The 16,857-nt window shown below is 34.5% G+C and overlaps 1 protein-coding gene across 7 annotated transcripts in view; it reads right to left on the bottom strand.

The window, feature by feature from the left end:
- Positions 1 to 1,462: 1,462 nt before the first annotated feature.
- LOC105347109 (protocadherin-11 X-linked) overlaps positions 1,463 to 16,857 on the bottom strand; it is a 32,296-nt gene continuing 16,901 nt past the window's right edge. For 3 of the 7 annotated variants that reach the window (XM_034448087.2, XM_011456015.4, XM_066075148.1), the window contains exons 3-7: positions 6,507 to 9,560; positions 4,272 to 4,418; positions 2,500 to 2,656; positions 2,008 to 2,153; positions 1,463 to 1,799 (exon numbers count right to left, since the gene is read on the bottom strand). In XM_034448087.2, coding sequence (XP_034303978.2) covers positions 2,522 to 2,656; positions 4,272 to 4,418; positions 6,507 to 9,245 — 3,021 coding nt within the window. In that variant the 5' untranslated portion in view covers positions 9,246 to 9,560 and the 3' untranslated portion in view covers positions 1,463 to 1,799; positions 2,008 to 2,153; positions 2,500 to 2,521. Of the gene's footprint in view, positions 1,800 to 2,007; positions 2,154 to 2,499; positions 2,657 to 4,271; positions 4,419 to 6,506; positions 9,561 to 10,836; positions 11,005 to 12,210; positions 12,344 to 13,830; positions 14,064 to 16,857 lie in introns of those variants that run through there. The other 4 variants (XM_066075149.1, XM_066075150.1, XM_066075151.1 and 1 more) reach the window with 4 other exon arrangements.

Raw genomic sequence — 16,857 nt, 5'->3', positions numbered from 1 at the left:
GCCCCCCCCCCCCCCCCGGCCATTTGAATAAAAGTGTGCGTCGTCAACATTTTCGAAGCAATGGCTATTAGCCACATATTTTCTCGATCTGTTTAATATATACTAATATAAAATATAAATATATTTCTAAAAAGATAACATTGTTCAATATTAAAAAAAACCTGACAAGACGGACTGAAATCTGCAAGATCCTGATTTAGTTTACATAGTTCTATCATGTTAAACGTTACATTGTTTTAGGCTTTACAGTCCACCACTGGCACCAGTATACACATACATACAATACATATTCCGTACATGTAAGTGGAACAGGAGAATATACAAAATATGTGTATGTTATACAGTTAGGGTAACCTTTTAATTCACTGTATATTCATATACTTTCCAAGGTTTCCATATCTGTTAACATTTTGTGAGCTTAAAAGTTGCACAAGTTTGAACATCGAAGGCCTTTACCAGATATAAGGTTACATTCGATATATGTTGTACGTAAAACACCACACAGTGGACATCAAGATGAAATAAAATTTATCTTCCACACAATGACTATTTTCTCTGATTTCTGGTGCATGGTTGTACATACGATGGCAATCTAATTTTAGATACAGCTTCTGTATGCTAGTATTATAAACAATACTGTAAAATAAAGGATCGATAAAATTAATATTTGCAGGAATTTTCTAAACAGGCAAAAATTCGCTATGCTTGGTCAAATGCCCTTTGTTCAATGACACCTATGATGTACGTTAATTGCATCGCTGCATTCCAAAATTTAAAGCCAAAATCAATTATCTGCCTCTCAACTGTTCTTTTAAATGATTGATTTTAGCTAGTTTCAAATTAACCGACTTTAATTTAAGTCCAAAATGTTATATAATTAATTATGATTAATATTATAAATTTCGTTCATACATGTAGACGTTTTGTTTGTACTGTAATGCCCACTGTGCATGGATTATTTCGTGAGCTACACTGAACACACAAAATACAAATTGCAAGGACTGGCCTCAGATTCAAATTCATTTATTTCAATCTCAAAACTACGTTACTATGGTATAAAGAGCCTAAAAAATACATAAACTGTTAAGATTTTCTAATTAGATAATAACGGCATTCGTGAAAATACAAGTATAAAGAAAGGTACATGTAGCCTCATGTTGAATGTGAAGTACAGAAACTAGAAGTACAGAAACTATTGGACTTCCATGCTGTTGTTTATAGTTACCATCGTAACTGTCATATATTTATATGGAAGAATCGACTGTTCCTTCTGTTTAACGCATTCAAAGTTTGATATAAGTATCAACAAATAAATGCTTTCTTAATATAATTTATAATTCATTTGGGCTATGAATGCATGCTCGTTACTTTCATGCGTGCAAGAAATGTCAAATTAAAGAAAGCATTTTACTGTTTAATTAAATCCCTTTAATTTTTAACATAACTAAAACAAATACATCTATTGATATTCAATCTTTTTAATTTTCATTGATTTAACAATAACAAATATAACAATATACACAGTAAGAAATATTTACAATACAAGGTAATAAATAATAATGAATGAAACCGAGACTAGAGTAAACGAAGATGGTAATTAAACAAATTAATTATCAAGATCCTGATTTCTTCCATACAAAATAAAGGAGAGAGGAATGGATTTATGGAATATTTGTAGTTTGAAATTAATAAACATCATATGAAAATAATGTGAAAGCTAATATGAGATCACAGATTGTCAATATTATGTCCGATGATTTTTAATGGCTGTGGAATTGGAGCTGCAGTATCTAAAGTATCTGAAAAGAGAAGAAAAAAATAGTTAACATTCTTCATACTACAACAACAAAAACATAATAAAAATCAAAACAAAATTATATGCTGTTTTCACAATAAAATAGATGAGTATTCCATTTTAAGAAATGATTTTCCCCATTTTCAAAGGGTTAGACATGAAGGGTTATTTTGCTGTTTGTTCCTAAATCCAAATACTGATTAGTTATTTACCTTAGCACCCACTGAGTAGCCTCCCTTTGACCGTCAGTTCCAGCCTGACAGGGACTCCATTGTACTCTAGTCTGTCGCAGTTTCTCGATAATGCACCAAATCCTTAAATCCATTTCCAATAAGGAATGCAAGTCTCTCCTTTTAATCTGAAAATACAATTACCAATGCATTAAGTTTTGTGATAAATACTTCTTTAGTGGAGTTAATTAACATAGTTTTTCGACAATGAGATTTCATGGCAGGGACCTTATTGTGATTATACAAATCCTTACTGCACTGATTGCCCTTTAACAGTTTAATTCTATAAATTTGGAGCATAATATTCCAAAATGAATGATTAAGTTCTCAAGAATTCTTTCAGTAAAATAGGATTATATTTTATATGGTGGATGCATTTTGACACCTATTGCAGTAGGAATAATTAATGATGTAATCTTAACCAAATTAAAGAAACTGAAACCTAATTTTGTCTCAATGAACATAATGCCTCACCCCTGAATATCCCCATCCCTGACTAGATCATGACACTGGCTCTGTGAAGATCCTCCATGCTTCCCCCACGTCCGCTGTCTGACACAGTGACCTCCCCTGATCCATCACTGTTCGTGTCCTCAACACCTGGTTTCTTCAGGGACAGAAAATGTCTGTTCTGAAACAAATAAAAGGATAGTTAAATTGCATCAAATTTATTCCTTCTTCCTTTTCAATAATTTGTTTTGATTATTTTGCTTGTCATTTACATGAGGAAAATTTTTCCTCTACCATGGTTTAAAAAAATTGCTGGACATTTAAAGCACTATATATATAAAAAATTTTTATTGCAGCAGTGTAATGTGGATACGTTTTGTTGTAAAAGGTGGGGAAAAAGGAGGAAAAGTTTAAAATGGAAGTTTGGAATCTATCAGCTAGCTGACAAATGTATGGAATAAATATGGGCCTATAATGCCTGATAAATTTCAAGGGAACCACATTAATTGCAAGAACTTGTCCCGATCTGTTGTCCCATTGTGTGATCATCATGTAAAGACCACCTTACTCTGTCCAAACCAAACCAAGATTAACATGTTCTATGGTGACACAAAGCACCTAATCAAAATGCTGAAAACAAGACCAGATAACCAAAACACTTTGAAGTCCTGCTGAGTAAATTGGCCATTTTCTGCAGACCCCACAAAAGGTGTTGGCTCTGCAGTTTGGACTTGCAATGTGGCATTTGACTGATCTGGGCTCTTCCCCAAGGTGTGATGACAAAAGTCACCTGTTGGTTCCGAGCAGACGACACTTAGGGACAATTTAGTCAGATGACCCCTCCATTTGACACAATCATTTTCCTTTTCTTTCCATCTGACGAAAATTCACAGCTTTCAGGTGGGATCTTTTTACCGAATTCTAATCATGCCAATTTTTTTTTATCAAACAATCTGCTTTTTCTTAAAACTCTATGGTAGTTGTCATTGGAAAATTCTCAATCCATAGGTCAGAACCCCCTGTCAAAATGGAGCTAAGCAGATTTAACCCTAAATCCTATGTTGTCCACAGCATATCTGTCTCATCTAATACATTACTAAATCAACACCATTGAATTCCAATCAAAATAACTGTCCAGCTATTCCATATTTACTCGTCCCATACATTATGTAAGACAGTTTCCGAGTGATGTGACCACAAACCCCCCACACCTCAATATCCTGGAGCTGTGCCATCTTCGGATTCACCAAGATGTCTCTATGCTTGTTTTAACTCAGAGCTTAAGGGGGATTAGGGATGAATGTCCACTAATTAATCCTAAAACACAGGATCAGGTTCAGCGATTCAAGAGGACAATCAATATTTGTATAGTGCCTGTCATGTGGTGCTTCATTTGATATAGCCATTCAAAAGCTTTCCAGTGAAATCTTACAACTTTCACTTGTTTAACATCTGACACTGTTGACAAGCAAGATTCTAAATTCTTTCAACACTGAATTTTGGCAAAAGTACATACTAGCTTTACCTAGTTGAATATATATATATATAAAATGTATACATTTGTACATTGTTAATTATTCCTTATTTCATTCTGGCTTTTCATCCTGCCCCTTTCTGTATTATTTGGTTGTCTTATTATTAAGGATCCACCTTAACCTCTCTTTCAATAAAAGTCAACATTTTTATGCTTTTTTGCAAGATTTTAAAATTATATCAACATAACTGACATTGAACTGCCATATAGAAGTTCTAGCAGAGCTAGAATTGCTCAAGAAAACAAGCTGACCGGTTCTTACCTCCTCGGGATGATAGACTAGAGGTTTGTTGTAGTTGTTGATGAGTTTCTGGTGGAAGTTGATGGACGCCATTCGGTTGAGTTCCTCCTGGTGGAGATCGGACGGCTTCTTCTCCCTCCGAGGTCGTGGGGGAGGGGTGTCTTCAGGCTGAAATAACAAACCACAAAAATGGTATTCAATATGCCGATCGAGGGACCACTAGAATGCTTTTATAAATATGCCATATTCATCAATATAGAAATTAGAAAAAAAAAAATATTTATACTGCATGTCAATAGCCTCAACTCAGGCTATTTTTAATTGTAAAGTTCATGGAGCAAAATAAAAAAATAAATTATTGCTTCCTATTGCTTCCAAACCAGGTAAAATGAAAACTGACAAAATCATTTCTATCTCATTATATTGGTGTATTGCAGTTACAATATTGCATGATGAATATTTGATTATTACATTTAAGCGTTGAACTTGCTTGGTAAGAGAATGCGATTCACACCTTGAACAAGGGTACCCGCTGTGCCAGTTCCTCTCATCAATTTTAAACAGATTATGTCATTAAGTAAATGAAATTTCATTGATTTTATGTCAATAACACAGGATCAGGGCTGGTGAATTTTCTTTGTAATTCGTAGGGCGGCAATGTTCGGGAAGGGCACAGGTGTACACCAGTATACATGACAACCTGGCCGTTACCCAGCTATGAGCTTTCATGGTGATGATTGAAATGTTGGACATAATCGTTCACAAAAGATGATCAATATCAAGGCCTTGGATCAATATTAGCTAGTGGCCCAAATTTTAACTGACCGCCATTAGTTTCCATGAGCAGAATAGTATCAGATCCCTTAATGGAGGTATATATCTGTAAACACCAGCATAGACATGATACCTTTCGATACCCAGCCCCTAATCCCATTCTCAAACAACCACACTTGAGCTAAACAAATTGTCTTTCTAAATATCTTTGGAAAATTGAAAAAGGGCCAGTTTTATATCTCACAAGCAGTTTATCACAATGCAATTTTCATTCTAAAGAAGAATACAGGCACAAGAGGTGAACCATTTGAAATGCCTTATCTTTTAAGGAAGAATAGCCCAACATCAGGATCAAACAAACGTTTTAACAGATTACCTAAATACATCAAAAGTCAAGTCCTTTTTAGCTAATATTCTCTATTGAGGGGAAGCGAGAAGAACATTCTAATTACAGAAACCTGATCACGCCTGGCACGTTAAAGGGGCTACATTTCATTTTAATCAGTTTTACCTATCAACAGCTCTGATTTCTGGGGGATTCTATCAATGCCAAATCTGACAAAATCAAACAGTCGGGTTCCGCTGTCACTGATGTTAAGACATAGTGCTTTTAATTAAGGTACTTTACACAGTCTCATTGGAAAGCTTTTATTGAGGGTCTGAAATATCTTATGTACCTTGTATTTAATACACCTTGGTCATGTTGACAAATACCTGACGTTGTATCTATAATTTTGTATCTGCTTTACTGAGCCTTGTAGTTTAATTTGTTTACAAAAAACTCATTATCATGATGAATAGCTGGCAATTTTGGTAGATTTGATACCAAAAAATAAAAATAAATTCCATTACCGATACATATTTTTAAATTACTTTCTACCATTTAAATGAATTATTATCAAATTTTGGCACCTTGCAAATGTTTTCTGATTTAATTTACCAGTACTGAGCAACAGAGATATAAAAGATAATTTCCAGAACCCTGAATTTTTTTTTTTCAAAAGGATATATATAGAAAGTGGGCATTTTCTGAGTGAATGAGGAAGTTTATAACTGGGCAGTGCTGCAGTCCTCAGTATTGTCATTAGTATTACTTGGTTTGCTTTTACACTTGCTTAGGGTAGGACACATGTTTTGTCACTCAGGAAGCAGGATATAACATTGTCTGTGGCTGCCCAGAGGGGGGACACAATGGCTCTGGACAACAACAAGTACTACATCAAAGTTTATACTCCTTCTGTACTATGATTCCCTTACATATTGACAATCAATCGAAAGTTCATTTATTTCTTGTAGATAAATACTTATCTAAAACAAATATTCCATTCCAATCTTTATCAAATTTTCCCCTAATTTTATAGGAACAAAAATTTATTTATACACGGATATAGATAAAAAAAAATAAACTAATTTATTTTTGAATTTCCACATTAATTATGATTTTATTTTCGTTACATTAAAGCATTCTTTGTTAAAACATACCTGACTATTATATGGAGACTGATGGTGATTTGCATAGATGTGTTGATTGGTGGAGACAATGCCATTGGGTCCCACATCCCGACCAATCATAAAAATCCCTGAATCTTGTTGATCGTCTGACGAGAAGCTCACTTTCTTCACTTCATGAGATGTGAGATTATTATTGTCTGTGAGATACGTTTTATGTGAGTTTTCTCGAGTGAGACAAGATTTTTTAGAATTGTATTGCACAGTGTCTGGGAGCTGGAATTCATGCTGATCAATGGATTCCACATTAGGAAGTCTTTTACGCTTATTATTATCCACTCTCTTGATCAGGAAAATGGTCACTAAAATGGCCAATGAAAGCACTATTGTCACACATGCAATGGTAATGGCTATTAACACATTCTGTCCAATTTTCTGCTCCGCCACTGTTGGAATCGCATGATATTCCACAAACAGTCTCACTTCCACCCCAGTTTTCAGTGGAACAGCACCTTGGTCAGAAACGTCAATGAACAGAGAAAACTCCTTGATGTCGAAACTTTCGATCTTCCTGGATAAATAAATCTGCCCAGTTTTGGCGTCAATATAAAACAGGTTGTCATCATCCCGCTTCACAATGCTGTATCTTAGAGTCCCATTCTCTCCTTCATCTTTGTCATAGGCCTCTACTTGAGTGACAATGGAGTTTGGTAGGGTGGTGTGGGGTACTTTGATTGACTCGTTTCCTCTGTTGGGGAACCTGATATGGGGGTACTCATCATTTTCATCCAAGACTGTTACAGTCACAGTGCAAGATGAGTTTTTTGGTGAAACACCTCTATCTGTGGCCATCACGGAGAGAGTGTAGCTTGGTTTGGCTTCACGATCCAGTCGTCTGTTAGTTTTAATCTCTCCTGTTGATGGGTTGATGGAGAAAGGAGCATTCTGGTAGGAAAAGGGTAGAGTGTACACAATGGCTGCATTGGAACCAATGTCTTTGTCTGTAGCAAGTACTGTTCCCACCACAAAATCAGCATTCTTGTTCTCCATCACTTGGAAATTGTAGCTACTCTTATCAAACGTTGGAAATTCATCATTGTCATCCTCAATATTAAGTTTCACGGTGGCTGTAGCAGTCAGGGGAACTGGTGTTCCATTGTCGGCAGCATACACCTTGAAAGTAATGGAACTCTCCTGTTCTCTGTCAAACTCCACTTTAGCTCTGATTATTCCAGTGCTAGAATCCACTTCAAACTTGCTCCGAAAGTTTGGCTCTATAGCGTAGTGGACCTCTGCATTGTCTTCCTGGTCACTGTCAGAAGCTGTGACTTTGGTGATCATCTGGCCAGGAGCTTTGTTCTCTGTAATGGTCGCGTTATACAAATCTCTGTCAAACTTGGGTTCATTGTCATTCGTGTCGAGGACTTGCACTATGAAACTCTTTGATTTGTTCTGTTTTGGAATGCCATCGTCCTCACAGTAGACTTTGACTATGTACTCTATATTCTCCTCTCTGTCCAGCTCATCAGATACAACAACTTTGTACTCCGTGTTGGAGAGAACGTGAAGCTGAAATTTTGGATGAATGATTTTACATTTGACTTGTCCGTTTTTACCGGTGTCTCTATCAACAACAGCGACATATGCAATGACAGTTCCTTTATTGGAACTCTCACTCACTTTACCACCAGAGAGAAGGTTGATGTTGATTTCTGGAGCATGATTGTTGACATCAACAACGTGTATGTTGATAAAAGCCTGACTACTAAGGGCAGGAAATCCATGGTCAATTGCAGAGACTACAATTCTGTGGGGCTCACCAGAGGTAAAGGTCAGTTGTTGAATGACTTTGACCTCCCCCGTATTGTTGTTAATTGAAAATAATTTCTGGCTTTCTCCATTTGGAGTTGACGAAAATTGGTATTCAACGACGCCATTTTGTCCATCATCATCATCAGAAGCAGACACCTTCATGATGGTTGTTCCAACAGTAATGTCCTCCTGAATAGTAACATTGTATTGGGAGTAGCTAAACCTAGGTTTGTTGTCATTTATATCCTGAACAGCAACATTTATTGTCATGGTACTCGACCTTTGAGGAAGACCACCATCTTTAGCGACCAAGTACACTCTATAAGAACGCAGTTTTTCTCTGTCAAGTTTCTGAGTTAGCACCAAATTCACCTCCAAAGTTTCATCAATTTTGCGGCCCAGCAATAATCCAAATGTATCGCTTGGAGGCTCTAATACATATGTTTTTAATGAATTATTTTCTCCCATGTCTCTATCTAATGCACTGGAAAGAGGAAAAGTTGAATTGATGTTGGCATCTTCTGGAATAGACAATGAGGTAGAATTCATAGGAAATAATGGGGAGTTGTCATTTCTGTCAGAAATGGAAATGTTAACATTGATGGTCCGGAAAAAAGTTCCACTGTTAGCACCAATCCTGAGAGGAAGAACACAAAGTTTCTGAAAAGGACAGAGGGCCTCTCTGTCTAGTTTTGATTTGGTCTCTAGATCTCCTGTATTTTCGTTAATTTGGAAGAGATCACTGTTGTCAGAATCACTACCTACACTCAGAAAACTGAACTTGATGTTGGCAAGAATGCTTGGATCAATGGTGGAAGAGAGGTTGCTGTCTTTTGCCACATTACCGAGATAAACTGGTGGCAGGACTTCCTCTGCGGTGTTGTAGGCAACACTTTGGCACTGACAACAAGAGATCCCGAAAATCACCAGAACCAAACTGTAGGGCAAGATGGAGGCCATAATTGATTTTTGTTGTTAAAATTGGTGAATTAATGGTGGTGATCAATTATTAACAGAGTCTCACAGTCATGTCATGCTGCCTTCCTGCTCATTTCGTAAAATGATGGACCGTCAAGACATTCGGACACATATATAGCCTTTTAATACTTCTACTGGGACTTTTGTTGCATCACTAAATAAACTGGGCAGGAAAATCCCTTTTATAAATTCTCCATGATTCAGTGCGGCTAATTTTCGGTAATCCAATTGTTATGTACGCGAATTAAAAGGCAGAAATGGATTTGTTTCCAATCCCTAGCTTTGAGAATTCAGCCCCTGCAAGAAAAGAGAAATGAAATGAAAATATTGACATTTTTGGTTGGACTTGTGACATAAGGTTGGATAGAGTGAAATAAGTAATCACATTTAAACTGCAACACACCTGAGGAAAAAAAGATTTCTATCTATCTGTCCATCTACATACCACTTCACTCAAGCTGTGTTGCAATATTTTGGAAGGAAATTCTTTTTAAACAAGCTATTTTCCATTAAAGCATGGAGATATTGACTTAGATTACATGACTATACATGAAATCAAAGTCTGAGGGTAGGGACTACCACATACAAATCTTACTTCTGTACCAAGAGGCGACTACAACAGATTTTTGTGGACTGATAAACAAACTTCCTGAGTCATTATCGAAACATCCCTTTGTAAGTCACGTATTATAGTTAAAAGTCTCCCTCGCTTTATTTTTGTTTTTATCATTGTTCAAAAATTAATCTTTAAAAACATTCTCTCAGGTGAAATGCGTGAACTTGAAAGAGAAAAAGCAAAAAGTTATGGCCAAGTTATAAAGGACATTAACATCAAAGTCCATTAAAACAACCTGAATGTATAAAATTCAGATGTTTTGTCTTTGAAAATTTATTAAAGGAGTCTGAAGAATTTTATGGGATTTTAGCTGAATATGAATTGAGAGAATATCAATCAACTGTCAAAAAATCCCTAATAAACAAAAGAGTGACAAATTACATTGTATACTTCTTTGCAAATAACAATCCTTACTGACACCAATTATAATATACAGTCATCAATATGAATTCATCCCAACTACTATAAATACATGTACACCATATTTAATATAAAATTTGACATTCCTAAACAAATATTTTTTTTGTCATATTATAATGATAAAAATAGAGATTTGAAAAAATATTTATCAAGATCAAGCTTTCGTTTAGAAAAACAAAAATATTTTTTGAATAAAAAAAAAAGAGAGTTGATATTGATATGCTTGACTTTGCAAAATCCTTTCAAGTAGCAATCTCTCCACCTTGGGAGGTTTTTTTTCCTCATTTTTTTTCACAACCATAAACTTTTATCATAAAGAAAATCTTCAAATAAATATTTGAAAAAATGAAACAGTAACTCATAAAATTAAATTTATTTTTAATAAAACTAAAATAGCAATAGTTGAATAAATCAAATTTTTATTTGCATAGAATATATCATAAATGGCAATTAAATTTTCATCAGCACCTCCTCATCTATGCAGATAAATATTTTGAAATTAAAATTAAACATAGAATCCATTAAAACATATCATACCTTTGTTTAGAAAATCATCCAATAATTAAAAAAATTGGACCTTTCCAATTAGTTTATATCCGAATAAATTATAAAGGATTCCTATATGAACATGATGAACCCTTGCTGGAGACAGGTAAACCGGGTGTGTATTATGATACCTGCCGTCTACTGCCGATCAGCATACACCTTGTCACACTTTAACTCAATCAACAATACCCCTTCTCCACCAATCAGAACGCTCCATCCTACCGCCCCTTGGCCACACTCTTATCTTATCATGTCAATGTACTTCTTTGCTAATTTTAAGAATCTTGAGTATAGTTTTTTGTTGTTTTTTGATGTCTTGATAGCCTACCAGTTTGTTGTTTTTTCACTATGAAGGTGACACTGACATCTTTTGGGTACATACAATTACATGTGTTTTCTAACCCCCCATTCCTACCTATGTCAACAGAGTGGCATTTTACATGGACATGTAAATTTGACATTGGATTAAATAAATAAAATGAAATTTACACTTCATTTAATGTCTTTTTCATGATGTAATTGAAGCATAGGAATTCAATCAGCAAGTTGTAAATATCTCCCCTGTATCAAGGAATGACAAGTTTATGACCCTCAATGCTTCCGTTACATCTCAAATTAAATTTCAATTATTGACCAAGACTTCAATTTCAAAAAATTCTGTAAAAATATTTTTGAATTTTCAAAATAATTTTCTTTTCATAATTATTAACAGAATATTAGAAAAAAGATGAAATTCACCAACTGATTTAGTTTTTAAATCTATTTAAAAAACATGTCCAGGGGATACATTTCTTTTTAAGCCACTGTAAAATTTGTAAGACACTTTCAGAATAGTTTTCATTACATACGATTTGACTCCATTAATACATAAGTACAGATGATAATGTATGTTTTCAGATCACCTGATGCTTCCTAAATCAAGAAGCCATAAATCATAAAATTACAAATAGATATTGTGTAAATGGAAATGTTTACATCATCAAGATAGATTAACTGTTATCATTTTATGTTTTACTCCCGTTTTTAATACATAACAGCACTGTTACAACCAAATATATCAACTGGACTTGCATCAATAAAAAAGGCAAAAATTGTCATAATTTTCATATCAAGTTATTCATTTTATGAAACCTTACAATTAGCAGTGTCACATACATTTTCAGAGATGTCCTAGTTCAACAGACCATTAGAAAAAAAGTTAAAGATCGACACTAATGAAAAATATTAGAAAAACCAACAAGTTGATCGATTTATGAAAGGAGGGAGAGAGACAAAATATGATGAAAGAAAAGATATGTCAAATCTGTTTAGGATTTAGATGTCAGTCGTAATAATGGAGAGGAAGTTTTAAAATAGGTGTCATACCTCAGTTTCGTTAAAACTTTTATGAATCTCCAAATTCTGATCACAACTAAGTTCCTTCCTCTACAAACAAAATTAGGCTTAACAGAGTTGATAATCTCAAAATTGATCAAATATTGATCCTGGTCTCTTCGCCATTAAAAGCTTCACGGGCTAACTAAAGTTTTCTGTGGCAATGTTTAGCTCAGGTCAACTGGGATCTTTCTGTTTTCTTAGATAATGACACTCTTTTCTCCATCCCCTGTTTATTTAGAATTGTTAATTAAACACTGCACATGTTTATATCTACAGAACGTGAGAGAGAGAGCCACACATGAGACATTTGTAGCTTTGTGTACCCAACCCAAGATGTTTATCTAGTGATTTATTTAAACATTAAGTATTTAATGCCATTTAACGGGGCATTATTAGACAATACATGTGTTACATTTTCTTCCTTTGTCCGGCCAATTACCTCTCACTGTGCCGTGTTGTTTTATTAATTAAGTCTGGTGATAATTACACCAGTTGGACTAGAAGATAGGTTTACTTAGGGACAATCTGTCTTACTTTATGAGCCTTTGATGTCTATTGTATAATTGTTATTATCCTTATGGTAAAAAAAATCTTTTTCATTCAACTGTTAATGGGTAAAATCACAAAATACATTTAAGACCTTAATTGATACTTAAGAGATTTCAACTATGAAAAGAAAAACAAATATTCAAATGAAATTTTCCTTAAAATCTTTGGGAAAATTGTCTGTAATGTTTTTTTTTCTTTGTTATTTTATCCAATTTGCACTGTTATTTGACCAAAAAATCCTGAAATTGACAAAGATAAAATATTCATAGAACTTTTATTAAAAAACACTTTATGGCTCAAGTAAAATGGAAAATTCCAATTTCAAAACACCAGTAGGTAGCATATTTCATCTGTCAATATAAATATGATGGTCTTTGTGTCCTATGAATTAGAAGTCATACAGTGCCATTGACTGACTAATTAACTGAACATTAGTGGGGTGGGGCGCAGCACTGACCGCTTCACGAAGCCCAGGTAAACTTAATGATACCTGTTCCAGGTAAGTTCCGCAATCCTAGATACCCCTGCCATTATCATACCTAGAAGATACAGCCTACAGATACCATTATACTCCCAATCTCCCCCAAACTTGGCAGAAGGATTAGTGCTCACCCTAGGATTACTCGACCCCTTTCTATCAGAGATTTCATTAGATGATACAATCAAGATTCTCTCGGGATAAAGATTGGTGAAGAAATATTGAAACCTTGAGAGAAATGAAATGATAGAGTGATGATGTATTGTTAAACAGTTCTTATTTCAGTTTTAAAACTTTAAATTAAGCATTACTGTACATCACTAAGCCACCAAATAATTTACAACCTTGAAAACATGGACATGCTAGAAATAGCAATATTCCTTTAAAAAATTCATATTTAAGGGTGTGCATTAAAAACTCATCTTGCCTAGAGACTCAAATATCAATAGCTAATGGTTTGAATATCATATATCCTGGGTGAAGCCAATGCTATCTGCCATGACAGTCATTTATTATATTCCAAATATCAGTTCCACCTGATTCCCGTGATATGTGTAAATACGTCCTATTACTGGCATTACCTAAGTCAATATGGAAGTCTCCGCTGTGTTACGATTCCTTACTCTCAGTCCGGTGATCCTGCTAACAGATCTCGATGCTCTGTATCACAAACACCGGTGATCAATTTCAACTTATCTCATTAACTGATAGGATATCCAGCATTTGGGCTTTTAAGAAGAAAACAGCTTTTCAGTCCCTGTATCGTAATCTGTTTGTCCACATATCATAAGAACGTGCTCAGATCTCGGAACCTGTCAGTATAAGTAAGCAGGGGACGATTGGGAATGTTATGGGAGGATTAAGAAGCACAGATTATGATATTTGCCAAAGTGTTCTGATCAAGGGAGTAATCATAATCTTACTTTTGTAAAGCACTCCGTTTAATCCGTGTTTGTTGTTCCCCGACAAGAGGTTTAAAACAAAACAAAAATGTCCAATAATTGCGGTCCCATTTAATCCAGTTTTTCAATGTATAGCACAGGTTTTTTCTCCCCCTTTTGATTGCTTACCTCAGATCGTCGTTTCAAGTATTTTAAATTGTCATCAATAAAAGAATGAGAGAAATATGACAAATTAGGTGAGCTTAAGATGACTCATATTACAAAGGATAAATATTTATACTAGCTGATACAAGTATATAATATATACATACTGTATTTATCATAAATACAAATGATTGAAAAGTCAGAACTTTATGCTTATGTATGTTTATAAAAAGTCTAAATATACATGTATCAATTTGTCAGTGTTTGTTACTGGTGGTATTGTTTAAGTTTACAAAAAAATATCAATTTTTCTTCTTTTGGAAAAAAAGATCTAGGGATAATAAATGATTAACAAACTGTATAGTTAAATCCTACTGTTGTCTGAATTGAGGTGGAACATACGGTTGTTCATATCCGTTAAAGTTAATGAACTGTGTATTCCAGACATTAAAATCTCGAAAAGAAAACTTAACCTCAGTGCTTTGATATTTCAATTATTAAAAAGCATACTTTAAGAAATTATAGGAATGCATTAAGATGGCTGTCAATTGATAGCCCAGACATGCAGTGATTAAATTGTCAACCGTTCTCTCCCCAAAAAGTGATTGACAGAGCTGTGTTTCCGATAAAGATCTAAGAATTTTATCATAAGGAAAACATTATTATGTTCCTTTGAAACGATAACAGTCTAACTCACTGGTTCCGATGACTGGAAAAGTTAATAATGCACATTTAATTTTATAGCACACAAGGGGCCATACATTAATCCTTTAATAAACATTAAAATATAACAGATTGACGTTAGGCAAAAAACGTCACGATTATTTTTGCTGGTCTACATTTCATGGTCCCAATTCTAAGTACCGTAACATTTTCCTTGAGTTTTTGTAGTTTGAGTTTTGACACTGGAATTCAGATATAGCTTGTGTCAAATCAGATTATTTCATTTACTGTATTAATTTCAAGCAATTTCAATTCATGAATTTGAATCAGCGACACACAAATCTAAAGGGTATGGTGATGGTTGGGTTGCATGACCAAAGGACATTAAAATGCTGCTTGACACGAAAAACTTTCGCCTTTATTTATTGAAATTCAATTCATGCAAAAGGAGAGCTAATCAGATCTGCATTGGGAAAGAAATTACGTAAAGGATCAAGACCGACCCGTGATACATCAACATATAGCTCTTGTGATATTTATAGCTGCAGCAGAATTGACCGAAAACCTACATCTAGAAGATTGCCTTTTATTGCATTTCTTGTCAATAGTTGAAGGAAAGTTCCCCTCTTCCACATTGATTCTGTCAGAACCTGGTTTTTTGATACATTTTCTGTCACGTTTGCAACAAAGGAGGCTGCAATTTGGAGGGACACCATTTGTTGTTTATAGGAACATGGAATTCAAGTTACACTCTTAAATGTAGGTTTTGGGTTTCTAGAATTCAGCCCAAATAAGTGTCAATTTCAAATGGCACAGAGAATTTATGTTCTACATTATCACACATTTCGATCTGATACCCATAATTCCCTAAGTTAAAGAAAAATAAAACCCACCACCTTTGATATTTGTCTTTCTTAATTTGCTTTGCCATGTTTAAGATTTCAATCATATATGAAAAAAACCCAGTGACTATCATAATCAAAATTGACAACAAGAGAATACAGTACATATAATTCACCCCAAATCAATTTTAGGCTTTTATCCAAGTATGAAGGGACATGTCGTTTTGATGTATGTTTTGTGGCCGCGCTCAAAGTCTGCTTGGTCAGCCTGAAATATTTCTAATTTCCAGAAAATTATGAAAAGTGTTGAAGCATAAAAGAGTGTATAGAAATTTTTTGAGGTTCTATAAAGCCATGCTTCCTTCATAATGATTTGCTTGGTTAGTCAAATCCTTCCTCACGCTGTCCCAGTAGAGGGAGACATTAGAAAGCAGTGGGTTGACTGGAATTTATAAAATGACATGCTATTACTTTGACAAATAAGAAAAATAGGGGGAATATTTCACACGTCTTTGAAAGTGTAAATCTCACACACATCTGCTTTATGCCTAAACAAACAATGCCTCACCCTTCATCTAAAGCAATCTATGGATGATTTCATCCTCAACATCTTTATTCTCTTTTTTAAATTAGCATTTCTTAATTTAAGGTCAAAACCTTTAGCCACCTCGCGTGTTGCAAGTGCAACCCTTGAATTTGTTGTAGCCTGAAGTAAGATGTTTCTTTACACCTATATGAGCAGGTATGAAACAGGTAAAAATGATGACATCAACCTTGTTACAGTCACTGACATCTCTTTATCAAATTCAAAACAAAAATAACACAGATAAATGTCTTGTTAACACATAAAAGAAATGTAAATGTCTGGGCACGTCATGTTTTGTTCAACAGAAAAGGAAAATATTTGTACACACTGCATAGGCTTTTTTTTTCACCTAACAAAATAGCTAGAGATGTGAATGACGATATATCATATCTAGAAGTCAAAGAAGGAGACAGTTGGAAAAAAGAAAAATAAGAATGTCAAAAAAAGGTGAAGATCAAACAAGAGAGAAAA

Source organism: Magallana gigas, chromosome 2, assembly GCF_963853765.1.
Source record: "Magallana gigas chromosome 2, xbMagGiga1.1, whole genome shotgun sequence".
Classification (NCBI taxonomy): domain Eukaryota; kingdom Metazoa; phylum Mollusca; class Bivalvia; order Ostreida; family Ostreidae; genus Magallana; species Magallana gigas.
The sequence above is the reverse complement of the archived record's forward strand: the minus strand, read 5'-3'. Positions and strand labels throughout refer to the sequence as shown.